This window comes from Chelmon rostratus, chromosome 24 (genome assembly GCF_017976325.1).
Source record: "Chelmon rostratus isolate fCheRos1 chromosome 24, fCheRos1.pri, whole genome shotgun sequence".
NCBI classification, from domain to species: Eukaryota; Metazoa; Chordata; class Actinopteri; order Chaetodontiformes; family Chaetodontidae; genus Chelmon; species Chelmon rostratus.
Genome location: NC_055681.1, coordinates 2,717,011 through 2,744,267, shown reverse-complemented (window position 1 = coordinate 2,744,267; position 27,257 = coordinate 2,717,011). Strand labels below are relative to the sequence as shown.

At 45.8% G+C, this 27,257-nt stretch overlaps 1 protein-coding gene across 2 annotated transcripts in view; it reads right to left on the bottom strand.

Moving 5' to 3' along the window:
- Nucleotides 1–7,152: 7,152 nt before the first annotated feature.
- The window catches only part of zeb2b (zinc finger E-box binding homeobox 2b), an 84,877-nt gene continuing 64,772 nt past the window's right edge, over nucleotides 7,153–27,257 (bottom strand). Inside the window, exons 4-10 of one of the 2 annotated variants that reach the window (XM_041966141.1) lie at nucleotides 23,406–23,474; nucleotides 20,705–20,893; nucleotides 19,324–19,538; nucleotides 16,209–16,317; nucleotides 13,459–15,467; nucleotides 11,085–11,265; nucleotides 7,153–9,285 (exon numbers count right to left, since the gene is read on the bottom strand). In XM_041966141.1, coding sequence (XP_041822075.1) covers nucleotides 8,714–9,285; nucleotides 11,085–11,265; nucleotides 13,459–15,467; nucleotides 16,209–16,317; nucleotides 19,324–19,538; nucleotides 20,705–20,893; nucleotides 23,406–23,474 — 3,344 coding nt within the window. In that variant the 3' untranslated portion in view covers nucleotides 7,153–8,713. The remainder of the gene's footprint in view (nucleotides 9,286–11,084; nucleotides 11,266–13,458; nucleotides 15,468–16,208; nucleotides 16,318–19,323; nucleotides 19,539–20,704; nucleotides 20,894–23,405; nucleotides 23,475–27,257) is intronic. The other variant, XM_041966140.1, reaches the window with a different exon arrangement.

Sequence of the window (27,257 nt, the reverse complement as noted above, 5' to 3'; positions counted from 1 at the left end):
CCCCCCTCCCTCTAGAAGATGTGTAATGAGCGATGTTCCCTGCACCCAGCTGGGGCCCCGCGGACTCAGCCATGAGCAGGCATCCTAATCAGCCGTCAGCCAAAAAAGCCGCTGTTGCCGGCGCATTAGAATCTGTGTTTGTGCATATCAAAAGATTTCCACAAACACATTGGCAAAACACATAATCACTTACCCCTCAGAGGGAGAGAGGGGGGAGGCTGGATGAGCGACGGACAGACTGACAGAGATCATTTCCTTTGAGTGCTGAAGGAAATCGCCGTGGTCACGTGACAGGCTTGCAGCTCGCGTCGGTGCTGTTTAATTGAAGGGCTCAGTGCTTCTCTGTGAGGAAAGTCAGACTCAACGCGCTGAAAGCACAGAAATGATCAAAATGATATTGAAAACATGGAGTTTCGGCTGTGATGTTCCTTCACCTCTAAGCTGAGAAAGCACCCCCCCCTCAAAAAATGGCCGCTGAGTTTATCGAGTTCAGTCACAGAAAGTTCTGGAAATTAAAAGCGGCCATTAATCAGAGCCGAGCTGCAGCATGTTCGCAGCAGGGACGCAGTTTCACCTGATATTAGCAAGCTTTTAAAAATCAGACGTTGTCACAAAAACGTGGTGAAAGCTCACTAACATCAAGCCAGAAGAGAGAACAGGTGAAAGGAGTTCAATGAAAAAAGAGCATGCAGACAATCCCTGATCAAAGCAGTCGATCAGCTTCTCCACACTGCACGAGTGTTTTCAGGTTGGTTTTATTCTCTGTGGTTTTCATCAAACCTCCTTTCAGAGGCAGCGTGCATGTGGACAGATTTCAGTCGCCTACCTGTTGACATTTTGGGTGTGTGTGTGTGTGTGTGTGCGTGTGTGTGTGAATGCATTTACCTTGTGAGTGTTTTCCTGCACTTTGCATCCTCAGCTCTGATGAACACAAACAAGCAGAGAAAGAAAGATGATCAGAGCCAAAGTCCAAAGTGTGGACTTCACAGGACGCGGACGTTTTGTGCTTTTGGGTCTGAAACGTGATTGATCAGCTGCTTCAGAAGCAGTCATGACAGCAGAGGTTGTGGTTTCAAATCCGGTTTTCCTCCAACAAATGAACATTTCCCGGACTTCAATAGTTTTTGTACCGTAAACAAACAGAAGAAGGAGATCACTGACTTTCTTCTAGATGATCCTCTATCACGAGACATTTATTGTTCTGTGACAAACAACAGATGAACCTGAATGCAGCACGACAATCAATCTAAACACAGAAACCCTCTTTTCTCACTCGTGTCGTCTTCTTTATACTCACAGAAGCTTCCAGTGGGTTCAGCAACAAGGATGTCAGTGGATTGTGTCCACCTCTGATCATGGAGACAAAGTGGATTCGAATCCACTAAAAAAACTTTATTTAAATGATCAGGGACTACAAAGTGTCAGCCAATAGGGGGCTCATTGACTGGAGCTGCAGTGTGTGAATGGTTTCTGCAGATCAAGCTTCAGACTTCAGAAACTGGCTCAATTTTTACCAAAGCTGAATTACTTTAAATGCGCTTGCGTGCCACATTTGTGAAAAAGAACCATAAACATTTACTCGAGCGTGTTCGCAGCAGCAGAGGAGCTGTTCCCCAGATCTCTGCAGGAGCCCGGTTTGCCATTGCCATACCACGACTCCGCTGTGCCAAACGTGGTGTTTCAGAGGGAGCGAGAGCACAACACCATAAATGCAAATTAATAAAATTCCACACGGGGGTCTTTGCAGAGCTGTCCAACATCACCACGGTGCACCGAACCCCCTCTGATGGTGAGAGCATTGTTGTCTTTGTGGCGCTCTGCAGCTGCTGTATTCACTGGAAGAGGCAGCGATGGCACTCTGTCCCCTCAGACTCACACCGTCACCTCCGGTTCACATGCCAGTCTGGAGAAAAAAGACATTCAGTATGTCCAAAATACAGAGATCGATACGTAAAAGTTTCCGATTTGGTTTTCTTTTCACCTGAATGCACAGTGCAGCTTGCAAAGAGCCCCATTCACTCTGCATTCTGGGAAACGTAGGAAGCCACTAACAGGCTGAAACTGAGCACATTACATCATTTCATCAGGAAAATAAAATGAGTATTTGAGGATGAAACGGGGCTTTAATTTAATTTTAATAATTAGCCTTCATTGAATGACTTTTATTTCACGTTTGACCTTCTTGGGGTGATTCCTGCCTCTCTCTTACCTTTCCTACCTTCAGCTAGCTGCTTTTTGTTGATGCTTTGTGAAGCATTTTGGATCTGTTCAGGAAAACGGCACATAAATAAAGACTGAGGACATTTTTGTGTCTCTGGAATATTTATGCATAATAATGCTGGGCAAAGCAATAAGTGCCAGGCAGTGGAAAAAAGACGGCACCGAGTCCAAAAGTAACGCAGGAACATCCGCACATTAGGCGAGGATGAGTTTCTTTTATCGTCATCTTCTTCTTCTTCTTCCTCCTCTCCTTTTTTTCCCCCTCCTCTGTAGCACCGCTGGCACCGGGCTGCACCACCTGCTCCGGGGCTCTTTTCGCTCCGGCCAGAATGAACAGCTGGCTTCTCTTCTGACGCTCTGATTGGCTAATCCCTGCTGGTCACTTGCGCTTTTCCTCCCCGCGTGTCATTGAACTTTCTCTCGCCGAATGCCAGGTCCGAGGAGTGCTCCCTCTCCCTGCCTCGTCTTTGCCCAGGCCCGTCCTTCATGTGCCCTGCAAATGGTCCGGGTGGCATATGGGGATATGTAAATAATTTAATGAGGTCAAAAGTGTGAGAGTCTCCTCTGCTTCCCCTCATCCAAACCCTCCTTCCACTGCATGATAAAACACTCTTCATACTCACAATAGTGCAGTATTGACCTTCATCACCCTGTGTCATTCACCTCTGATATGACAGAGACAATTTGCCGTCGCTGAGAAATGATCTCATTTCATGTCAGCATTTGGAGAAATTATTGTAACTGAAGATCAAGCTGAAGTCAGGTTGTGATTAGCTTAGCCTAACTTAGCATAACAACTGGAAACAGATAGCCTGGCTCTGGTCACAGTTCAAAAATATGTGTAACAACACCTCTCGGGCCGACTTATTGAGCTGCATGAAGTGTCTCCTGTGCTTAAAGAGAAATATTAATATTTTTGTGATATGAACTATTCTTGGCGAGCAGCAGCTGGGAATCGTGAGTGTCTGCAGCATCCTGAAGATTTGTCGTCACAGTGAGGTTGCCAGGTTTGGTCTCACACGTTAAACCGAAAAAAGATCTGAGGAACTCTTCCACCACTGGAGCTCAGAAACACCCAAAGCTGTTCACTACCAGCATTCACAAACACTGGCGTGGATTTCAAACTTGGGCTTGGTCTGTGATCGGCATGTTCTAAAATCAAACCTGAGTTCAGAAAGGCTCGGTGGAGTCCTCGGGATTTTCAGGAAGACTCAGCAGGAAACTGACAGAAGAACCAACAGAAACTGGCAAATAACGTTTGGCAACCAATAAAACTCGAGGCGCTAATCACTCGACAAACTGTTGTAATGGGGATAGCTCAGTTGCCGTCACATGACCCGATGGGCTCATATGTTTCCATGACAACTGAGCAAACTCCATCTGTTGAGGAAGACCATGGAATGTAGTTGAATGTGCCGGAAAGGTCGGGTACACATGACGCGAGCAACATGTTGGTAAGTGAGCGTCATGACGATGAGGACCCTGGACAGCTCCGGGATCAGCACACTGGACAGCGGTTACACACACACACCTTTATTCTACTCCCAGAATCCTCTGGGCCAGCATGGATCCCAGCAAACACACAAATAATCAGTCAAAGCTCCAAACTTCACTTCCCAGAGACCCTATAAGGTGACGACCTCGTCAGTCTGTGATGGGAACCAAAGGCGCGATGGCAGGAAAACAACATTTAACAGTTTAGATTTGAGGAAGCAAATGTGGAGCTAAAAAGGGTCTTAAGCGGTTTACCTGCCCCCCATTATCCAGAGTTCTTCCTCTCTTCATCAGAGGTAAAACCACCTCTGAGTCACTCACTTTGCTTTATTTCAGGGGCTGATCTGTTCTCCAGTGCAGCTCCCGCTGACTTCAACACGGAAAAAACACAAATCCTCAGTCGCAACCAAACCTCAGACCTAATTTCATTCTCTGGCCTCCGACGTGTTCTGTCATGCTGTATCGCTCTTATTTTGTGCATTAAAGCGTGATCTTTTCTTTCCCTTACGTCTTCATTTTGCTGCTGATGTTCCGTGCTCTGCCTCCATTTTTTCCATACAGTAAGCCTCCTGTTCCTTAAAGCACATTTGTGTTTTTAAAGCTGACTCGAGAGCAGGGAGGAGGCGACAAATGGTGTTTCTCTGTGCGCAGGTAAAGGAGGATGATTGGAGAAGATGAATTAAACAAGACACGCGCGTTTTTAATGCAAACGAGTCGATTTTACCACTAAGTGTGTCTGTAAAGCAGCAGAGTAGCCTGAGGCGAAATGTACACTTAGCTTTGGTCTATACAAGGCCCAGCAGTGAATCATTAGAGCTCAGCTGTCCAAAATACACCACCAATCTGGCCCAGGCATATGGCTGCATGACACTCGTATGAATTACTACTACACGCTCGTGTTGTTGTTTTTCCTCCCTTTTAGATGTTCTGTGAGCTGGGCAACGCTCCCAACACCGTTTTACATCAGGGCAGATCAAAATCACAGCGCTGACGCCGGAGAGCGGAGACGAAGCAGGTCCGCGTTTCCAACAGTCCAACACGGGAAGGAGGTCAAACCAGGTTTACACGCTTCAAAGAGCTGCTAGAAAAATGGAACGCATCAGAAAATGATGCAAGGACGCGTCGAAATTGGGCACAAATTTATGACATAAAATCCTGGAAATTATATCATATATATATTAAAGTGACAGGACCTGGAGTTAACTGTTGCAGATTATTCAGTGTGTTTGATTTGAACCACAGGGTCGCCACACGGGTGGAGTTTGCCTCACAAAATGAGGGCGAGAAGGTTGAAAACCTGACACAACGTTTATGGAGAAGCAGCACATTTTTTTTGCATGCATGCGTTTTAAAATTACACGAGGAGCAACGCCCGAGTCAAAACATGTTTATGTGAAAAATGAAATTATTAAGCGCACAAGAAATCAATTCGGGGAACCATCATGCAGCTTGATTGCAATTAAAAGCCGTCCGCCTTTGAGTGCAGGCTAATAGTCTGAGACAGTATTGATCCGTAAATGTAAGACTGGATTGGATCAACATCAGTATCAGCCGATATTCAAAGAGTGACAACTGGAATTCAAACAGACAAGTCGAGTTACTCTCAAAATTGAGTTTACTGTGAGTCCTCAGAGGTAAATAACATTTCAGCTGATTAAAATGTGCACGAAGCAAACGTTTAGTTCGTCCTTATCTTCCTTCTTTCACCCCTTCCTTCCAGTTTTTCCCTCTACCTGAGCTAATAAAAGCCATTTCTTCCCCCTCTCCGCCTCCATCTGCTCTAGAGTTGCAGGAATATTTCATCACATCCATCTTGACCTTTGACCTTCCCATCAGATGCCTGTGAAGTCGGAGACTGGTGAATTCCAGCTTTTATGCAAGTCTAATAGATGTAAAATGTAAAAGTAGAGGACGGGTGAAATTTCTCTCTTCGTGATAGCGATGTCCTCCAGAGGATTCCCTCCTCGCTCGCCTCGACGTGCACGCTCATTTTTCGCATGTGTAATTGTTGAGGCGGTTCACAGCACATTATCAAATTCATCAGCTAATCAGTTAAGACCCCCTCTTTTATCTGCAAGATGGTCTGCGAATGATCCAATGGCGCGCCGATCGATAGGAAAATCGGAATATGCAAAGCGCGTTCTGATGTTTGGCATCGCTCAACCTTTAGCGCTTTCATCTCGGCCTTTTGATGTTGCTTTTAATCTGCATAACGCAGTGTGAGTGGCTAATGGAGTCGAGCGTCTCCTTCAGCGGAGAGGACTCCGCTGCTGGAGTCCACCTGTCAGGACTCAGTAAAGTTTCAAAACCAGATTTGGAGAAGCAGAAGTGTTGCTAATGGCTGCAGGAATGAACCGAGCCTGCTTCTTTCAGCGGGGAAATCACAAAAGAATGGGTGTTTTCAGGGGTTCATTGTTGATTAATCTGTTAGGTTTCCATCATTCAGGTGTTTTCTTATTCATTTAGCCTGTAAAATGGCAGAAAACAGTGACTAATGCCTGTCACGACGTCCAAAATCCAAAGATACTCAGTTGCTCAAAATGCTATAAACAATAAAAAGCAGCAAATCCTTCTTTCATAATGACTTAATTGATCATTAAAACTGTCTGTGTTCATTTTCCGTCAGTCAGATGAGGAATTCAGTGACTTTTAGCATCAATTCCCACTGTGATATACACATATGAAGTCAAGGTGCTTCTATAAAAGCGTCTGCAGAATGCCATATGTTGACATAATTGAGGCCAGCAGCTGTTTGTAATAAAAAATAAAGACAAGACTGATGTATTTATCTCATTGTCAACAAATGCCATAAAAAATGGTCACAAATGAGTAGTTTTATTTTTAAAACGTGCTCAGGAACTCCCTTAAACAGCTGGTCACTGTAGTTTTTAGCAAAAAAACAGCTGAAGCAGGAGGAAATGCTGCATTTGTTGGGGACTATTTTCAGCGGCGGATTAACACACACATTTGGTGCTGGAGTCAGTATTTATCGTGGCAGGATGATGTGTGTGAGAAACTGGTGCAAAACTTGTCAATAGGAGCAACTCATTGTTGGTTTCGCTGAGGAAAAATATATTTCTGTTCCGACTCGTTAAATACTTGTTGATGTTCTTGGTGGTGTGACAGGAACAAATGCAGGTGAAAAGATGTGAATGTATGTTTGCTTTCACTTTATCGTCTAAATGAGACGGAATGAGCAGCGGGCCCGGGGTCAACTCACTTTCATCCATTTGAAAATGTGAATTGGAACTGTCTGTAATTAACATAATAATGAGGAGCAGACACTGTCTCTGTACAAACTGCATATGTGAAAAGGAAGATTTCCGCTTTTTGCCGCTTTGGAGAGAATTTGAAGCGACTTGAGCCCGACGCTGCCGAGCAAACCTCACAGTTTGTTCTCTCTGTGAATAAACATGAGGCGCTGAGGGTTTGGTACTCCGTAATTTGGCTACTTTTATTCGAGCAGGGTCATTTTCAAGAGAAATTACAAATTAAGAATTCAATAATACTTTTACAAAGACATTTCAGGAAAGATTCTTCTTCAGTCATGATATCATACATAGTATTTAACAGTCCCTCTTCATTTTTTTTAGCTTAAAAAAAGAAACAAAGATGAAGAAAGTGGAATTTTTTCAGTCGAAAATACAGTGTTTTCACAATTGTATAAAAGTTCCCAAATTTGGAATTTTCCAGTAACTGGAAAATAAAGGAAATAAAATAAAATAAGATTAAACTTCGCATTTCACAATGTTTCAAAACACAATAAATGCTCTCTTTACGTAAAATTTGCCCCTATGATCGACACCATGTTCCTTTTTACTAAAATATATCTATATATTGAAGAACTATAGTACTGTACACAACAGTATGAAATAAATAAAATTAGGAAATATAAAATGGGCCACATAAATAATGTTTTTTTTTTTCAACCTACAAATAAAATGAATGCAATTTGTTGTTTCCAAAAAAAATGGTTTGGTGTAATACTGACAAAGTTAAAAGAAAAGAAACTGAGAAAACATTGCACAACATAATGTAAACTAAGGAACTGTTGCCTATAAGTCTTAATACTGACACGGATGCTTCAAAGAACAACGGTGAACCATTTCATAATACTGAAGCTGGTGAAAAAAATTAACCTTCCTTTTACACAATACGAGGGTGGCACTTGCAGAAAACACACAGGTTAAAAGGTTTGCATATAAGGCTTCTTTTTTCTTATCAAAAACACCTTACAAAGGCTTCGTCCTTCATTTTTTTTCCCCCATACCATCTGTCCATAAACTGTATTTTCCCTTAAAATGAAGGTCTCCTTAAAACTTCATCCTCTTAAAAAAATCCTCTAAGCTCCTTCATACAGTCTTTTGTTTAAATTCCTTCATTTGAAGTTGATTCAAGAGGCCTAAAATAGTGTGGCTGGAGATGTTTGTGGCCGGGCAACATGGCAAACTAAAGACGACACCGTAGGTAGGTAGGTGATAACAAATGTAATATCGAAGGACTGTAGTGCAGACACTACTGCTCTTTTTCCAACACTGTATAAATATATACATAGGCAATACTTTTTATTATTTTTGTTCATGATTATAGAAGCGGAGTGCAATTTTGTACAAGTCACTAGTTGTGCTATAAATACTATGGAACACAGGGGGTTTATTTGAGGAGGTTAGCACCACACATATTTTTAGGCCTTAGTACTGTACATTTTTTGAAATGTATTCATTTATTCATTGTTCGGTTTGCATAATGCAGCTTATTTCACAAACCCATGCCTCCCTTCCCTCAACGCCTCCTCCAGATTGATTTTTGAGTCCATGTCTTGTTCGGCAGACATCGTTCCCCCCCGAGGAGTCTGTCAAAGAAAGCTTCCCGGAAGCTTCAGGCACGTGCACGTACGGCTTAAAACACGGTGTTTTAAACCGAGCAGGTAAGAATACTGAACCGAAAGAGAGAAACTTAAAAATCTTAAGATGGGAAGCTTCTGAAACGCCGTCGCCGATTACATGCCGTCCTCCATCGCGTCCTCGTGATCCGATTTGGTTTCCGTTTTGCCATCCAGCGAGCTATCGTCCATCGAGTGCTCTCCGTTCTCCTCCTCGTCCCTCAACGTGTCCGGGTCCGTGTCCATGCTCTTGCTCTCCTCCTCCTCCTCCTCGAACTCGTCGTCCCTGCGTCCGATCTTCGCGTACGTTCCATCCACTTCCTTCCGTCCCTCTCTGATCCCTCCGTTCACGGCGTCGTGCCTCAGGATGGCCTCGCGCTCGGCCAGCTCCGGGTAACCCTGAGGAGTCATGCCCTGCAAGTAAGCCCGGCTCATGAGGAGCTCCGTGGGCTCCAGGTGGCCCTTCTCGCGGGCCTCCCTCTCGGCCGCCTCCCGCTCCTCGGCCTCCCGCTTGCAGTAGGAGTAGCGGTGGTTCATGTGCTGCGAGTAGGAGCCCGAGTGGGAGAACCTCTTCCCGCACTTGTCGCACTGGTAAGGCTTCTCCCCCGAGTGCAGTCTGGAGTGCTCGATGAGATGGTGTTTGTGTTTGAAGGCTTTCTTGCAGATCTGGCACTGGTGCGGCCTCTTGCCTGCGGAGACACAAAACACAGAACGGGGCGCGTGAGTCGCCTGCACTCGCTCATCCGGCTGAACAGCAAATCACACACAGTCTGAAGAAAGCAAAAAACGTTGAGGAAAAACTCTGATGAATTGGATGGCATGGAGTAAAATGACATCACGGAGCATTAAATCCAACTTTGACTTACGACTTAGGGCTATTTGTTTATTCAAATTGCGAGCACGATGAGAAAGTGCGCTCGCATTCGCGGGCCTACATTATGGAAATTCCCTCCCGTGGTTAAAGCATGAAGAAACTCGACCACAACTACTTATTTTAGGCCTGCGTGCCACGCTGATGAATGCAACATAAATAAACTACTGCAAAGCAAACAAACAGAGAAGGCGCGACAAAGGAGTAAACAAATCCGTGATGGGCTTGGGGGGGAAGCGGGAGGCTCCGAGGGGTGACTCTGCTTATCTGCGAACGCAATTCGAGTTCATGGTGACGCCTGGCCTCACATTCGGTTTTGGGCTGGGGCTCCTCCGTCTACCAAATGTGACGGGACGCTTCGGATGCCAAGGCAGAAATGAGAAACCCAAGCTGGCCACAAGGGCAGGGTGAGATAGTTTTATGACACGGGGCCATAAACTGTCTGGCTAAATAAATGTCCTCCGGCTTGTAATGCGGCCGCGCTGTTACACTCAGGGTTTATTCCAAAACACTCGCCGCTCACCGAGCTGAACTCACGGCTTCTTCAAAGTTACCTGCAGCCTCTGAAAAGCTGCGACTAATCACCCTCCAAACATCTAATTCTGGCTGGAAACGCTCGCTGCTGCTCAGCACGTGTGGAAATATGGCCGCCTGCCTCACACAAATCACATGACTCCCCTCTGACACTCGAGTCCACCAGCCAACAGGCTTTCAAAGTGCACTTCTGTCCAACATCTGGCCAGTTCAACTGCACTTTATTGCACTTCTGAGCCTCATAATATTGCTAAAAACAACACAGCGACACGAACATGAAAGCGTCGCGTCCTGAGCGAGATGCAGAGGCGTTCTGGAGATAACGCTCCCTTTTTTTTTTTTTTTTTTTAAGAGTTCGCCGCACTGTTCTGACGGTGCTCCCTCCCTCCCTTTTATGTCCGACCAGATAACATGAAGCCTGCATAAAGCACCGAGCGCTCTGCTACAGATAGCGGATAAAATAAATGATGCAACCTAGTGAAAGAGGATCTCTGTATAATAACTATAATGAAAGACTTGTTATCAGCGCTCTGAAGCTTCTGAGCACTACTCCGCTGATGTGATCTATCGCCAATAATGGGGCCGATAAAGGCATTAGGGGCCTTTTGCTGGCTTTATATATCTAGGTGAATTGATGTGTGTCTTTTAAGATAGCAAAATGGTTAATATGGCAGGATATGATTGGAAAATAAAGAGCACAATCACTTGAAAAGATAGCCGAAGCCTCCCTTTGCTTTGCCTACCTGCATTAATTACAGATTAGGATTTTCCAAAAGAGGCGCACACATTGTTTCAAATCTCAAATATCTCTTTATACTTCAGAGGAGAACACACAAAGCTTTAAACGCATCGCATGCCGACAAAGTCAAACTTTCTCATTCGCCGCCATCTCAACCCTGTCAATGAAGAAGCAAGTTAGGTGCTGGTTTACATATACAGGTTAAGGGTTAAACAGAGAAGGAAAGAAGGAGGAAAGGGGTAACAAAAATATATATAGTCATACTGATTAGAGGATTTGGAAACACAAACATTAAAACATAAAAAAGCATGGGGTTTAAAATAAGGGTCTAGAACAGTATATACCTGTGTGTTCATATTTGTGTCTTAGAAGGGAACTGCTCTTCTGGAATGTTTTGTCGCACAAGTCACACGCGTACATACCACTTTCGGTCTTCTTAATCTTCTTCCGCGACAGACAGGAATCGGGGTCTGTCATGTCGTCCAGCCCTGACATGTAATCTGGAGTACCGTCGAGCAGGTCCCCCTTGAAAAACACAAACGAAAAGAAAAGAGAGGACACAAAAATAATAATGAATTCGGGGTGCGGTGAAGGTTTGCATCGTATTTGCCGCCCGTGAGGAAAAGCTAGCCGGTCGGCTAGTCGGCGCGGTTGGAGGAAGAGCTGCTAACCGCTAACACCGTCGAAGCACGAGTCACGCCTACGCTGTTTAATTGAAGTGATTTCTGGGAAATGAAGTACAAACACACCGCCGCTAGCGTCACTTTCATGTGTTATTTGTCTGTTTTTTAGCTGAAGCTAGCTCGTTGTAGAAGCTAATGTGTGCTGTTGACGCCATTTTAGTATTAATTTCTTTACATTTTTAGACAATTACGAAGTCAATTTCATTTAAAAACCTTTATAATCTCTTGATATGACCTTTATTCACAGTAAGGCCATTTCTAGCTAGGTTGCACACCGAGAAACAGCATCTGTGCTCACATGCTAATTGCTAAACATGTGCCAAAAAGCTAGCGCAGGCCCAAGGAGTTTAATACTTGCAATTCTCAACTATTCCAGGAATAACTGTCATCCTACTGCAATTATATGATGTGTAAGTGTGCAGATATTGTTTTTATTCCAATAAAAGCGACTTAATGTTAAAAGAAATTTCCTTCTGTGGCACTTTATGTCACTAGACAGCAGTAAACTGAACCTCACCTACCAAACAATCACACTATGCTACATGTTCTCATGCATTTTTAATTACCAGCACATACCAGCGTTGATTTCTTATAAAATTTTCAGCTCTGGAGTAATATCACCCATCTATAACTGACATGCTCCCCATTATGAAACTCAGCCATAATGGTGTATTCAGTGTGGTCTAATTTTGTACAGGAGTGTTAATTCTGCACGTTCCTTTAAAATTCCCTTTTATGATGAAGATTAGTCTTAAACATGAATTGATGGAGAACAATATTACAACATTAGAGGAGGCACAGTGAACCATTCTTGAAATTGCAAACTCATATAATGATTAAAATCAGAAGGTGCACCTTAATGGCCAATATTGAGCCACCAAAGCTTTCTTTAATGAATATGTGTGTGATAATGTGAGGACAGCTCTGCACTGTGTTTTAAGAAGGGACCACTATCACTCTGCAATCAATTTGAACTAAACGCCTGTAGCTGTATTTTTAAAATCTAATTTAATAACTTAGAATAGGAAACATTATTAATACTTTTTTTCATCAAAATGGTTCCCTCTATGTTAAACAGCCTTCAGCATTCAGTGGTAATGAACATGGAGACTGTGCATTATTAATCCACATGTAGGAGCTCATTTTGGCTGTGGCTCTCTTTAAAATGCAGCAAAGTTGCGATGGGAAATTTCAGAGAAGTGCACAGCTCCGGGGCTCACCTTTGTCATTTTTACAAAGGCCTTTCACCCATATTTAATAGCAAAATATCTGAGTTCAGGCCAGCGCTGGAAGAGGACTGGAGTCTGGAGCAGTAATGTATTCCACCCACAGCAGAGGGTAAAATTTACAGTGCAGAGTGGTAACAATTATGGTTTTACTGAGATGAGATTTTAGGGCCAATATCGTTCCTGTTATTTATTTGAACCCGATGCTGTCTGATGTTTTTTAATGCTTAAATTGGACCTTTTTGAGGGTAAAAATCTAAGCATTCAAAAGCTAAAGATATCCACAGTTAAGATTTAGGGTGGAAGACCTTTAAAGCAGTTTTTAAGACTATTATTGGGCAATTACACAAAATATATACAAACTCCAGAGGCAGGAGGCAGATTCACTCAAGGTTCATTCATCAATGGATAATCTTTTTGGAATAGTTGATTGTTGAGTCAATTAAGTGTGAGAAAATAGTTTCCAGGGTCGAATCATGTCCTTAAATCTTTTCCGACCAACAGCCCGAAACCCAGAGATGTCACATTTGAGAAGCTGGACTGAGTAAAAACAAACATAAAAGCTGTGGAGTAAAAGTGGCGCATCCCCTCCTTTGTTGACTGATATTAGTTTCATTATTATTTTTACACTTTTCCACCCCGGGGTCGTGTCCCAGCTGTTTATCTCCATCGTCAGTTCGGTCTACCTCAGGTGAGCGTTTCTCCTGAGCCTGAAGTCGTTTTTAATTAGTAGAGAAATGAGTTCAGATCATTTAAGGGAATCTGAGTGAGCCTGGGGCTTTTGCAAAAACCACAGGTGGCTTATTTACCTGGAAACCTGGTTTCCGCTGGTACTTTCTCCTCTGCTGCATCTCGGCAAAGGTAGCTGCCCCTGCTGCGTAAGTGTAGGCCATGTGTGGTAGGAAGCCCATTTGATCCATGCCCGGATAGGGCCTAAGACCTGGTATGCTGGCCTGCATCGGGGGCATGAATGTGGCAGGTGGAAAAGCGCTCTGAGGTGGAAGTGAAGTGTACAGGGGTTTGGCGGCAAACGGGTTAATGCCGAAGATGGGGCTAGTGCTTTTTTCAAGGTTTCCGTTGTTGGTAGAGCCTGAGAATTCCTTCTTGAGATAGGCCAAGTTCAAAGGCTCTTCGAAGTGCTCTCGAGGAGAGGGGACGCTGTTATGGTCGATGGTAATGCTGTTGACTTTAGGTCTGCTTTTGACAGTCAGTGCATGCTTGGGTTCCTTCATTAGTCTCGGCAGAGAGAGGTCCAGCGGCTCAGCCTGCAGGTCTTCTGAAGTCAAGCTGTTTGGAGTGTAGGAGCTGCTGTGGGAGTTTTTGGAAGATGTAGAGGACAGATTTAGCGGGGAGGGGGTGTTGCTGCGGGAGTGGTCCAACTTTTCACCTGTGGGTTTGGCGCTGCCGCTGAAATGGTGGTTTTTCAAATGTCTGAGCGAGTTGTCACAGTTGTTAACGTTGTTGTGGAGCTCTGCTATGGAGGGGGACGTGATGCGGTCAGTAGGTTTGATTAGAGACACAGGTGACCTAGCTGCCATTGAGTCTTTTGGTGGAGTGTGGTGGTTATTTGTTCCGAGAACCATGTCCGTGTTGTTCCTGTGCTCCGGTGGCGGTGGTGGGGTTCTAGTAGTGCCGTACTGGTACATCTTTCGCTGCTCGAACCACTCCTTGACAAATTCCTGAGGGAGGCCGACCGCTATGGAAATCTTGAGCAGCTCCTCCGAGTTGGGCTCCATGTTCATGGCGAAATACGCCTTCAGCACAGACATGTGGTCCCTGTAAGGGTTAAGGGGCCCAGTGAGTCCCTTCTCAGACAACATGGAGGAGGACAAGTGGGTGTTCTTCTCCATGAATATCCCTGGTTTGTTGGACATCAAATTCTCACTGGGCTGCAGCACGGCTTTGATCTCCTCGTTCATTTTACACAGGTAGCGTTCATGCTGATGCAAAGGTATTGGCCCGGGAAAGGTTTCTTTGCAATATTGGCAAGCATAAGGTGTAAACATGTTATTTTCCTGCACCTTCTCATCCACACCTCCTTCAAGCATGTGGTTGGATTTCTCTCGTTTGATATTGCTAATCTGCCTCTTTGAGTCTGTTGTCAAGCTCTGGAGACAGGCTTTGGCTTCGTTCACTTTTTCTAACGTGTAGTCGATGATGCTTTTGGTGGCGCCATTGTGATTGAGTGGAAGACCGACCTGAGGGCCCGCTTGTATCATCTGCTTCTGCTCCTCCACCTGGGACCCCAGCTCCTTCATGTAGGCCTTGAGCTTGGAGAGCTCCTCCGGCTTGCAGTCCATTTTCTGCCTGCACACAGTGTTGTCCACGATCTGGAGAACCTTCTGCACCTCGCTCAGGTTGTTCCCCAGCGGCCCCGGGTAGCACAGGAGCTGCGAGTCGAGCCCGGCCATCCCGAGGTGCTGCAAGGGGCTCTGGGCCGAGCTGTGGTGGACCCCCAGTGGGCTGTTCCCTCCCATGCCTCCGTTCATGAACGGTCCGGGAGCACCAAACCCATGAGACGCCATCATCAGCTTATAGTCATTGAAGTCGAGCGGCTCGGTCTTGATGTTCAGGTGGTTGTTGTGTTCGGGGAGGCCGAGCGGCTTGCCGTTCTCCAGCTTCTGCCGCAGCTGGGTGATGGCGGTGTTAGTGGGCGAGGAGGAGGCAGAGGTCGGGGAGGAGCCGGTCTTCATGTTGCTGCGCATCCTGCCGTTGACAGCAATCAGGCCAATGCACTTTTTGCTGCTTATGTGGGAACTGTAGGAGCCCGAGTGGGAGAAGCGCTTCTTGCAGTTGGGGCACTCGTACGGTTTCTCACCTGTAACAAAAAATACATCGCATGAGAGGGCTGCTATGGGAATGATTTCTACTCCTCATTTGTGTATTTATCAGAGACACTGGACATTAATCAACAGTGACATTTCTGTAAATGTGCATCTAATTTGCAATTGTACATTTTAGATAAAGACCATTCAAGGTGCCTTTACATCCTGTAAAGGAAGGTATTAGAACATTTAAAAAGAAAAAACACATAGAAAGTAAAACAAACTAAGGAGTGAGGAGGAAGGAGTGAAGTAATACACTGCCCCAAACAGGAAATAAAAGTTTGGTGGACTGACAGAAAAACATAAATCAAGTTAAAGTATAAAAATAATAATAACAATTACATATTCCTAAAGGTTCTTTATGTCTTTATGGAGATGATCTGCGTGGTGTATTGTCTCCATCATAACAACATAATTTGAATTAATTCCTAAGTTGTGTTTTAGCACATTGACGGAGCTAACTCTGCTTCATTTCGTGTTTCTGTTGATCAATGGACATTAACCCTGGTGAATAAACTAATAAATGAAATTGCTGATATGCTTCACACACACACATTTCTGAGCAAATGTTGTACTTGGCAAGCGGTCTGATTCTTAACACAGCAGATTTCAGTGTCCATCAACAGCAGGGAGGGTCCAAAATAAGCCAAGAGGAATTTCTACAGATTCGTGGTGTTCTTAAATCACGGTGATGAATATTCAAAGCGCGGGGCCGCATTCCTCCCGCGACTCACCGCTATGAATCCGGAGGTGTTCCTTCAGATGGTGCTTGTATTTGAAGGCCTTGCCACACTCGGTGCATTTGAACTTGCGGTTGCCGGCCGCTTGGTTGAGCAGTTGGTGCTGTGAGAGAGGGGAGAGAAGGAGAGAGATTCAAAAAAATGCATCGTGGGGGTGAGAGTTCAGCAAATAATCACAATTGGTCGGCATGACAACAAGCAACAAGCCAAGCGGCTCTCGTCGCCAACGAAGCATCTTGGCTTTCTACTCCCACCTCTGACGAACGACTACAGGCAGCGGCGGCGATAACACAGAGAATCACATACCTTTTAATTTCCTGGCTCCTCAGCCAAAGGAGGCATGCCTTTAGAATTTGGCAGCCCAGAAAATAGAATAAATGAGTCTTTCTTTTAGAGCGTTTCCCCTTCATTAGAACTGCCGATCTGATCTACTTTTCATTAATTTGGGTCTAATCAGTCTGAAAGGTATTCAGAATCATCCGTGAGCTCTTTCACCCTGCATACCTGCATTCACAGCATTTGAATTACACTTTGTACTTTGTCAGAGCAATTTCAAATGTCTTTCAGTAATTGGGTCTTTTTTTAAAAACCTTGAACGTCTCTTTAATAATCTCAGGATACAGAACAGAGCGTAAAGGCCCAGCCTTGATTCGCTGTTCAAAGGTAAACATCAGTTGCAATCCATCAAATTTGCAATTCAAACAAGGCAAGAAAAAAAAATCTAAATATAATACCCAACGACAACAACAACGCTGGGTGTGCAAACCTGGCTCGTCACTCACGGAACAATTAATTCCAAGTGGGAGTTGAGGACGTTAAACGGTTAGTAAATATATAAAAAAAAGACACGTTTCTCTGAGCTCGCTGGGGGGAAAAACACAGCGACTCCCTCCTCCCAGTTCAGCCTTGACAAATGCTGGGGTGTGTGCTGACTCTACCCACATTCCTGGGGAGACAGATGGTGGCGCGCAGGACACTGGGAGGACTGGGAGGAATTGTTCAAACAGCCCCAACCTTCAAAGATCAAGCAGGGAGAGTCGGGGGCCCCGCCAAGCGCCGGAGAGGGACCCCACCGCTCGTATGTTGCTGAGTTGCATAAACAAACAGCAACAGCTGCTTCGGTGCCTCCGCCCCCACCTCCGCCACCACCAGCCCCTTACTTCCCCCTTGAGGACCCCTGCCCGGTAAAGTTTAGTCTCGCCACCGCTGCTAATAAGGCACAATCGCTCTGCGCTCTTAATTGTGAATGGCACCGGCGAAATGCTCCATCTCTCCTTCATGGCTCGTTGTCGGTGTGAACGCCGCCGCTGCTGGTTGTGGGCGGGGACCCGAGTGGATGTTTGCATATGTATAACCTCTAATTAGTCATATTTCGGCTAATTGGTTAAGAGGAGGAGGAGTATTAAGGCTTGTAAACATAGGAGACAGAGCGGCAGAGCACATGTTTACCTATCAGGACGTTATTCTTTATGCTAATCTGATTGCTCCTGAGTTGGTGGTTAATTGCCAAATGTACATTTTCACATGAATGCGCGTTCTGTCACGTCGAAGAGGAAGTGATATAGTTCACGTTCGTGGTCTGTCTTGAACAAACAGAAGGAGAAGAGCTGGTGACTGAGGAGACAAAGAAAACAGCGCCACCTACGGAAAATCTGACCGCATCCACAACAAAACAGGAACAAGACATCACCTCGAGCTCAACTCGAGGATTACCACTTAAACAATTCAGCTAATTTACAAATCAAGATAACCGGCTTTGTGGAAGGACCCGCCGAGCCTGAAAAGGAGCCTTTGGCCATTGACTCGACTCTGGAGGGGAGCAGCGGCAGCATTGTAATATGAGGATTGGGACGGCGGCTCACTCGGCCGGCCCATCTGCTCACGTTTACACCCAGCTGGTAGATCAGGTGAAAGTGCTGGCTGCTGACATCTGATCAAATCAGCCGCAGTCTGAGCCTCTCATGCCTGCTTCAGAGAGCACAACACAACAAGCACAACCTGCGAGTGAACGCCGCAGAGCATCAGGACGCATGGTATCATCTGCTGCTGGCTAAATGTGCTTTTCTATAACCCCATGAGTGATCCAAATAATTGTTTTCTCTTTATTAAAAGCTAATTCTGTACGACCAATGTAATCTAATATGCAACAGAAAGGTAAAAAAAGCCCTTCTGATCAGTTTTTGAGCTTTTTCAAGCAATTCTTAAATTTCTAAACCCTAATTTCGCCCTTTTTTAAGCGCTTATTTATGCACCAAACAAGAGGATCTCTCAGTGGATCAGGAAAGCAGAGCCATTACATCTTAGAGATGGACTTGAGGTCTTGAAACCATTTTTAAAAACAAATTCCTCGCTTATAATTATCCTTCGAAGCACAAAAACAGACTCCATCCACTTCAAAATTTACTGCTCCAATTTTAGTTCACTGAGAAGTTATAATTATCCCCCAATGTGCGAAAACTCTGAAAGCGTGCAATTTCTTTTTGGCCACAATCTATCTCACCCCACATCTTCAACTTAAAGCTGACAAGCGAGTTAAACACCCGTGACTGCTGGATGTGTTTTCACCTCGCAGGACTTTAAGGTGATTCATGCTAACTGCCAGCAGATTCACATTATATTTCAGACATATAGCACATAAATCGCTCGAGAAAATTCAAGTATACACAGATGTTTATGCAGTGCATGAAATTAGAAGCGGGGGGGAGCAGGGGTGGGGTTTGATGGAGTGCTACGACTGCAGGCTGCACCAGAAGAACATTAAAGGCCAGGAGTGGAGGGAAGTTAAGGAGCTGATAAAAATTTCCAAATTGGAAATTCACACAATCATTCGATCGTGAACACGAGACTGGAAAATCATATCAGGGAGGGCCATCAAAAAACCATTTAGGGCCTCAATTAAAGTTATTACCATTAAAGGATCTGCATCTTCAAAATGCCATGAAAAATTAATAATGATTGCCAATCAGAAAAAATGATCTCTCTTCTCGGAGGGATCAGAGCACATTAGGAATGAGATAGGGGACAGAGAGAGAGGAGGAGGAGGAGGAGGAGGGGAAAAAAACAGAAAGAGGAGGATGAAGAAGAGGAAAAAAATTTAAATCCCCCTAACCTGATCCCTCGCAGGCTTGTGTGTGGCCATATGCCGCTCAAGCTGAGTGCGGTAAGCAAACGTGTAGTTGCACAGGGGGCAGGCGAAGTTCTCCTCGTTCTTCTCGTGGCGGTACTTGATGTGCTCCTTCAGCGATGTCAAACGCTTGTAGCCCCGGTCGCAGTAGGGGCAGGTCAACAGTTGGGCGAAGGCATCTGGCGTTCCAGGTGGCAGGTCTGCACGGGAGACAGCGGGAGGAGAGGGGGAGGAGGAGGAGGAGGAAGGGGAAGGGAAAGCGGGCCAAAAGGTCAGCGAATCAATGGCAGCTAACGGGCGGGCTGCCCAGGAGTGGTATGGGAGTTATCTCTGCAATCTGCTCCACATGAGAGCCACAGTGTCAGGCTGGCATCCGCTGCACTACGACCTCCTCCAGACAGCACACACACCCCCACCCCCCGACACCGCAACAATGATCCCGCACGCACACAAACACAAGTGGGCAAACCCGCCGACACACACGCATGAGCCCCCATACCTTCCTAATTGCTTCTAACAGCCCTCGCTTTTTAATGCCATTCCCGCTGACACGTTCGTCATGTCTGCAGCATGAATCATGAGCCCGTTCCAATTCAACCCCCCCCGTTCTTTCGCCTCCGGGGAGCTTCAGAGGTGCACTATCTGATTTCAAGCCCCTGCCCAGCTGTTGCTTAAGACTGTAGGTAAACACCGAGGCATCCGGTGAATCTGTGGGACCAACAGCTGCCCAGTCGTGTCAGCGGGAAGAGCTGTCCGGGCGCTCCTTTCTTTCTGTTAACCTTTGCTGGTTCGGACGAGGTTAGCTGAGGAGGCGTGCTCTGTTACTGCAGCGCCGAGGCGACAAGTGGAGGCCAAGTTTCATACTATTTTAAAATTAATCCATATTTTTTTTTAAAAAAGGAATCTGTTTAGTTTCTCATTTTAAATCAGGATTAAAAAAAATAACATGTTTCTCCTTTTGGAAATTAGAAGCTTCAATAATAAACAATAAAATAAGACCCGTCTGTCACACTCAGGGGCTTCAGAGTCTGGTAGGACCTGCAGGTGGCTAATGCTAGCTAACGTATGCTAACTTTGGGTAGATATCACTGCGTATCATTACCCAGTGCTCGGCCACAGTGTTGCTTTAATGCTGTTTAAAGCCAAATAAAGCTAACAGCCATACAAGAACTGGAGTGAGGTGTCTTCCCTGACTTCCTGACGTTTTCAGCTGCCACTCAAAAAGTACTGACCTGATCGAACCTGTTAAAACCTTACAAAGTGGTGCAGGTCAAAGCTTTTAGTCCAGCAATCAACAAAATCCAAATGTTCTTGGACACCTCCCCCTTCACTTAATCTAGTCTGTGTGAGGAGGCGGGATCCGTACCGTTCTCCTCTGGACCGGTGGCCTCCGGCGTGCCCAGGCGGGACAGCTCCTCCGGGGCTTCTGGGTAGATGATGGCGGTGTCGCCCCTCTGCAGGTACTCGGCGATGCTCACCACGTGACTGTCGCCGTCGTCCAGCTTCCGCTTGGCGAAGAAGTCCTCGAACTCCGAAGTGCAATCGACGCTCTTGACTGAAAAGGAGGAAGAGGGAGAGGAAGGGAGACGGTGAAGGAGGAGGCCGACAGAGAAAGAGGGGGAGGAATAAATTGGATTCATTTCGTCCCCTGAGAAATGTCTTACAGGAGGATATTGGGAACATCTTGGTGGAAATGCGATGAGGACAGCCACCCTAAAACATTACAGCAGTGCTTTGGGGAGAATACATCTAAATTACTGGGTTTGCTTGTCACGCCACGCCAGCTAAAATAAGAATTGTAACCTAATCCGGCCAAAAGTCAGAGATAAAGCGGCTACCACGAGCTGCCGAGGAGCAACGTGTGAGAAAACTTCACTGACTGAATTTACTCATGACATGAAATCAGATTGGGAGTTTAGGGCCGCGAAATAAAAAAAAGAAGACACGCTCATACACGCAGACATACATTCATGCACAAGCCCGGCTTAATCAGCACCAGAGCCACGTCTCTTCGTATCGACTTTCACATATAAGGTCAATCAAGAGACTGTGGCTTTTGTTGATTCTGTGTTGAACAGATTACCGGGGCCAAACCACAAACCAGCTCCGAAAAAGAGCAGAGAAAAAAGGGAGGGAGGCATGCTTCGCCGTAGCTGAGCAGAACGTATCTTAAGCCAGCCAAAGTGCTGAGGCCACACAATGCGTTTTCTCAAATTATTTCCCCGTCCCCTCTCTTCAGGGAAACTCTTAAGCTGCAGCGTGGAGATAGCTGCCTCCAAAAACAAACCGGAGCTAAAAGAAATCAGCAGCCTTCATTAGTCAAGGGGATGGCCGACTTTCAAAACACACACACACACACATTCACACACTGTTTACAACCTACAGAAATTCTGGAGGCTGTTTGGCTACGTCGAAAAAGCGAGTGACGTCTCATCAGACTTCCTCCCCTGTTAATTAGGCTTTTAGACGGCGAGCCAAGGTGAGGTTTAAAGAGCGATTTGTTCGGCCGTGATGACTTTGCGGTCCAATTTGCGAAAGGTCAAGGTAGTAGATGTTCGGTTGTCAAAAATGGCACCGAAATGTCATCGGTGCCAATGGATCACTTTTGATAACGTGATAGCATAATGTACAGCGCTCTCATTAGATGGGTCTTTGTGGCTTTTGAAGACGGCTAAGCTAATTGTGAGAGACTGAATGTTGTGATAATAGAGGTTTTAAGCCCTTATTTAAGACCCGCTGATGGCGGACCAGGGCGCGGCTCGCTGCAATCAGTTTCTGGACCTGAACCTAAAAGCCTTCAGGGCAATGAAACGCTGTTTATTTTATGTTTCACTCTCCGTCAGTGCGACCCACCAAGCTTCTCTATCGTTCGGCCGAATCAAACAGGCGCTTCTCCTCCACCCGAGCGTTTTTTTCTTTCATCATTCGGGATGAAAAAGAGGAACGTAAAATGTTTCTTTAAGGAGAAACGGCCCGACTTTCCTTCCAGCGGAGGAGGAAATCACCTGGATCAAAGTGTGCTTTGGCACCGGGACGTGATCAAACTGCTCATGTCTTTAAATGGAATCACATGTGATCGAGTGGCGGGGAGCTTCCACAGCGGTGCCACGGTATTGTTTCCAAAACTCCTCTAAGTAGTCAAAATGGAAAACATTTGCTGCGCTTGGATTTTTCAGAACAGAGAGAAAAGAGAGAGAGTGAGAGGGAAGAAAACACCACGGCGAGTAGAAAGTAATAGTAATTAAAGCTGAAGGGAGGGTTTTGAGGCAGGGCTGCGTGGCGTTCTGTGGGGTACGTCTGGTTCGCCATAACAGCATCCAGGGCCAGTTGTCAGGGTGGCCAGGATGATATCATGGAAGGGAGGGGTGTGCGGCTGCAAGTCAGCTCTGGTGGCTTAATGAAAACTGGCAGGTAGAGTTCAGTTCCACCAGGATCCGGCAAACGGGACACAAACACACGGAGGCTCACTCTGGTAACCAGAAATAGCCGGCGTGCAATCAAAGGTTCGAAAACTCAGAATCACTCGAGCCGCCGCTGAACACAGGGATTTGTCTTAGTGGCCACTGAGTCGGCAGGACGAGACCCCCCCCCCTTTAATTGCAGCTCACAGTTTGTGTATGTAATTGTTTTGTTTGTTTAAAGAAGTGGTCGCCAGCTTGAGGCCGCAAGACAAATGCAATCACAGGATGATTAATAGGATAAGAAAGCAGCGAAAACCTTCCTCTGCCGCACAGAATTTTCATTTTTTGTGAGCGTTGGAGCCTCGAAATGAGTTCGGACGTAAAGCGTTTAAAGATGCATTACATCGTCGGATTGTTTCAAGCGCGGAGACACACCATGTTTTCAAGTGCAGCTCTCCAATCCCAAAAGGAAGAAAAACATTCTTTGGATTGGTCGGACTTGAGCAACCTGTGACGAGAGGTTGCAGCCACACATTGCTTCACTTTTAAGGAGTCCAGAGCCAAAAAGGTTGGGACAGACTGTTTTAAAGCATGTCGCAATGGAGCAGGGACAGGGACAGGAAGACAAGCAAGGACAGAGAGAGAGAACATCTTCAGTCGACTCACCTGTACCGTTTCCAACTGCCTGCAAAGTGGCATCAGGCCCCAGGGTGTCGAAATCATCTTTTATTTCATCTGCACAGAAACAGAGAGGAAGAAAAAAGGGGTTGTGGGGGGGGAGAAAGAGGGGTGAGTACCTCAATGCACCATCCAAACCAACAGACGCTGACAATGAGGCCTTTAAGAAGAAGGTATGGAGAAAGCAATAAAGGCACTGCTGTGCATCGCAGCGCGCCGCCGCTTTGTTCGGCATGCTTAATGAATGCTATCATCCGGGCCAGACAGTGACTTATTTACCTTTAACATGACAACAAGCGGCGGGGGAGGCGAAGAAAGCTTCAATCGCCAAACAGAGCGATTAAATACAACACGGAGCACATCCACCTGAGCAATCACAGAGCTCCAGCCAACATGCAGGCTGAGCTTATTACTCCCTGGCTGTGACGCTGCTGCAATCCTCTGCATGCAGGATCACGCTTGTTTTATCATATGTCATTTGGTGGATGCTTTTATCCGAAGCTGCCGCGACTATTTTTTTTTTGTTTTATTTGCCACAACGAGCAGAGAGTTAGTGCCTCGCTACCAGCTAAAGAGAATACAACCCCGAACCGCAAATGAAGAGTTTTAGTTGCACAAACATTTCTCAGGGCAGAGCTGCTCAGGAGGCAGAAATAACCTCATTGGTCGGGAGAAACCCCAGGTGGGCGGAGACGAGGAATTCGTGTTGTCTGGTAAAGTATGTCAGAATGCAGCGGACGACATTTAAAGCAGCTGTTATTCCAAAGCCTGCACTCATGATACCGCAGGGAAGAGTCGTCCCAGCTTCAGGATCGCCGTCTCTCCAATCAACAAATCAACACTCGAGCTGTTTAAGTTTTTGAGATTTACACCAGCCAATCAGGTTATTTCTAAAGAGACCCTGAGGAGCATTGGTTTGAGGCGGACAGTGGCCATCAGGGTAATGTGCAGATGCTGTCCTGGCACAGGTGAGGCGGCTGTAAACAACCGGTGGATTGACAGGCTCATAAACAAACCCTCCTCTGACAAATGAATCCCCCCACGGTCGACGGGAGGACACTGACTGGACAATCAGCTTAAGGAGTCCCCGGTCCCCTCCTTCCTGCCTCGTCAGTAAAAATTAAATCAAGGTGCTTCCGAGAACACGGGGGCTTTGTGTTTTTTTCTTAAAAACGAACAAAAAACCCGCATTGTGCGCCCCGCACGCATCTGTTCTTGCTCTGCTGCTCCTGCAAGGACGTTACAAGCGTTGCATTGTGAAGGTTTTCAGTTTTTTTTCAGCCGTCCACAGCAGGATCTGATCTATCTGACTCTCCCCTGGCTGTCAGACCAGGATGAGCGCCTACAATAGAGAAACCTGGCTGAGATGTAACAGGAAAGGTGGTGGGTGTATTGTTGATAATAATGTTATCCTGGTTACATTACACTACATGCAAGCCAGAAGCAAAATGATTTTTTTATTTTTAGTTGAAAACAATGGGCTTAATAGTTGTGGAATGCTTTGTACGGCTTGCAATTCAGGGTTTTGTTGAAATTAAAGATTTGGCTTCTGCGGTGAAATGATAAATACCGCTGTCAATGGCTCCAGAGAATAATGACAGGCTCGTCTGCATGGGTATGTCCTAGTTTAACTTTCCTCTTGCTTGGATTTTTTTTCCCTTCTCTCTTTCCTGTACATTTGATTGCACGTCTGCCAAACAGCATCAAAACCACAGTTGCAGTATGAGAAAATAAATGGGTTTCAAACAACATAAATTAAGCTGTGACAAAACAAAACAGATTTTATTTTTTTTTTAAAACCCTCCGCCACAGATTAAAATACACCCGCTAGTATCAGATATCAGCGTGCATGAAACCTCCCCCGTTTCGCGCTGAGCACGGGCAGAACTCCCTCACATTTCTGTGTCCTCGTAGGCACCGTGTTTGCTTTGGGTAATCAAATTTGGCTGCATACTTTTGGTCTGACGCAAGGGGATGACCGGTGGGATTTACTGGCCCTCCACTCTCCCCTATTTACCTTGGAAAACTTTTGTTATCTGTGGTCTGAAGGGAGGGACGGCTGCTTCCAGCAGGAGGTAGACTAATACCACGAACACCTCGCTGCTTCGGCCTCTGGCACACATGCGTGCATAAATCCATGCCAGTCCTGAGCTACATTCAGACGGGACAAAGTGTCATTGTGGTGGCTCGGGTGCCTGCTCGTTCTATAGGAGGAAGAGGAGCGAATGCTGCTGCTGCTGCTGCTGCAGAGGCTCCTTTGCACAAGATTTAATTAATAAGACATGATCAATTTCATGGCTTTATGTCCTTTGAGGATCTAAATATCTCACTGTGTCACAAGTAATGTGCAAAAAACGGGGAGAAAAGAGGGATTCGATTTCTTCTGGAGTCATTTATGCCACAAATATGTGCCTATTTTTGGTAGATGAAACCGGCCGTTAACTGCCGGAAAAGTGTGTTTTGTCAGTAGTAAATCACAGAAGACCTGAGGCGGTAAGGTACACACCTCCTTGAAGAGCGATGTCGAGGTCTGAGAGCCGACTCCGGACTCAGGAGGGGTCCAGAATACCTCGGCCTGACCGTAATTCCACCTATTTTCATAGCAGCTCTGACGCTGTTTATTTTGAAAACATTCCTATTTTTACGGCCGGTCACCGCAGTCGCTTTAAAGTTCTGCCTTCGTGCATTTAGGCTCATTTATCCTGAATCTGTCTCACAATAGCTTCAGAGTCTCAGACACAAAACCAGATTAGAGCAGGTTCTGAAAAGCTGCTGCCATCTCTGATTTTTGTTGACTGAAGTTGTCAATAGCAGATATTTTGTGCCTTCAAATTGGAGCATTTTACAGCCAAAGAAAACAGTGTTTTCCTCTGAATTTTATTCTTGGCAGGGTGGAGAAGCATCAGAAACGCTGCACTTATTGAAAAAACATGGGAAACTCCTGGATGCACAAGGTGTTTAAATGACTAATTAATAACTCCAAAAGTTGATAAATGTGCAAAGAAAACAAGAACCGCTGTTTTTATCAAAAACAGAAGGCCAAATCTGGCAACAATGTCGCAAAACACAACATTTCTTCCTCAAATAACGCGCCTCGAGGATGGAGCGAAAGTGCTTCTATAATCCAGCAAACACGAGGGGAAAAAAAGTGGGATTTCTGCAGCCTGTGATCGCTGCGACGCTAAGGCAGAAATCCTCCCGATGCCCCGGAGAGCAGCCGAAACGGGGCAAAGGGAGAGCGCAGGTGATTTATTTGAAAATGTCTGTCAGTGATAATGATGTCATGCTTTCCAGCACATCGCGTCCAGCCTCGCTGTGGGATGAAGGAATGTCAAGGACAACGCCAGACACAAGACTCTGATTGTGCCCTGGAATCAGAGGAGGCTCGGCGATAAACTTTCTCCCCTCTCGCTCTCGTTCTTACATGCGATGGCTGTGTGACAGGAAATGTGCTGCTCCGTGGCGAACGACGATTTTAAAGCCTCGCGACGCGTCCTCGGAGCGCCCGTTTGTCCCCGTTTTTATGGCCTTTTACCGCAACTTCTAAGGACCAATAACCGCTCACGCTTCCAAGAACGGCGCAAAAAAAAAAAACTCCTGATAGGGGAGTGACGAGCAAATCAGTCCGAGCAGGAAGGAGGGGGGGTGCTAACTTATCTCAGGCCTAAGTTATGTGCTGAGGTATCACTGCAGACACTTAGGCACCGAGCAAGAGAAAAAAAAAAAAAAACAGGCTGGGAAACACAGCACCCGCAAGATTGGGAAAGAGACTCCCAAACGCTCTAATGAACTTGACTTGCTCTCCGAAATATGTCAGACACTTTATCACACAAGAAGCAT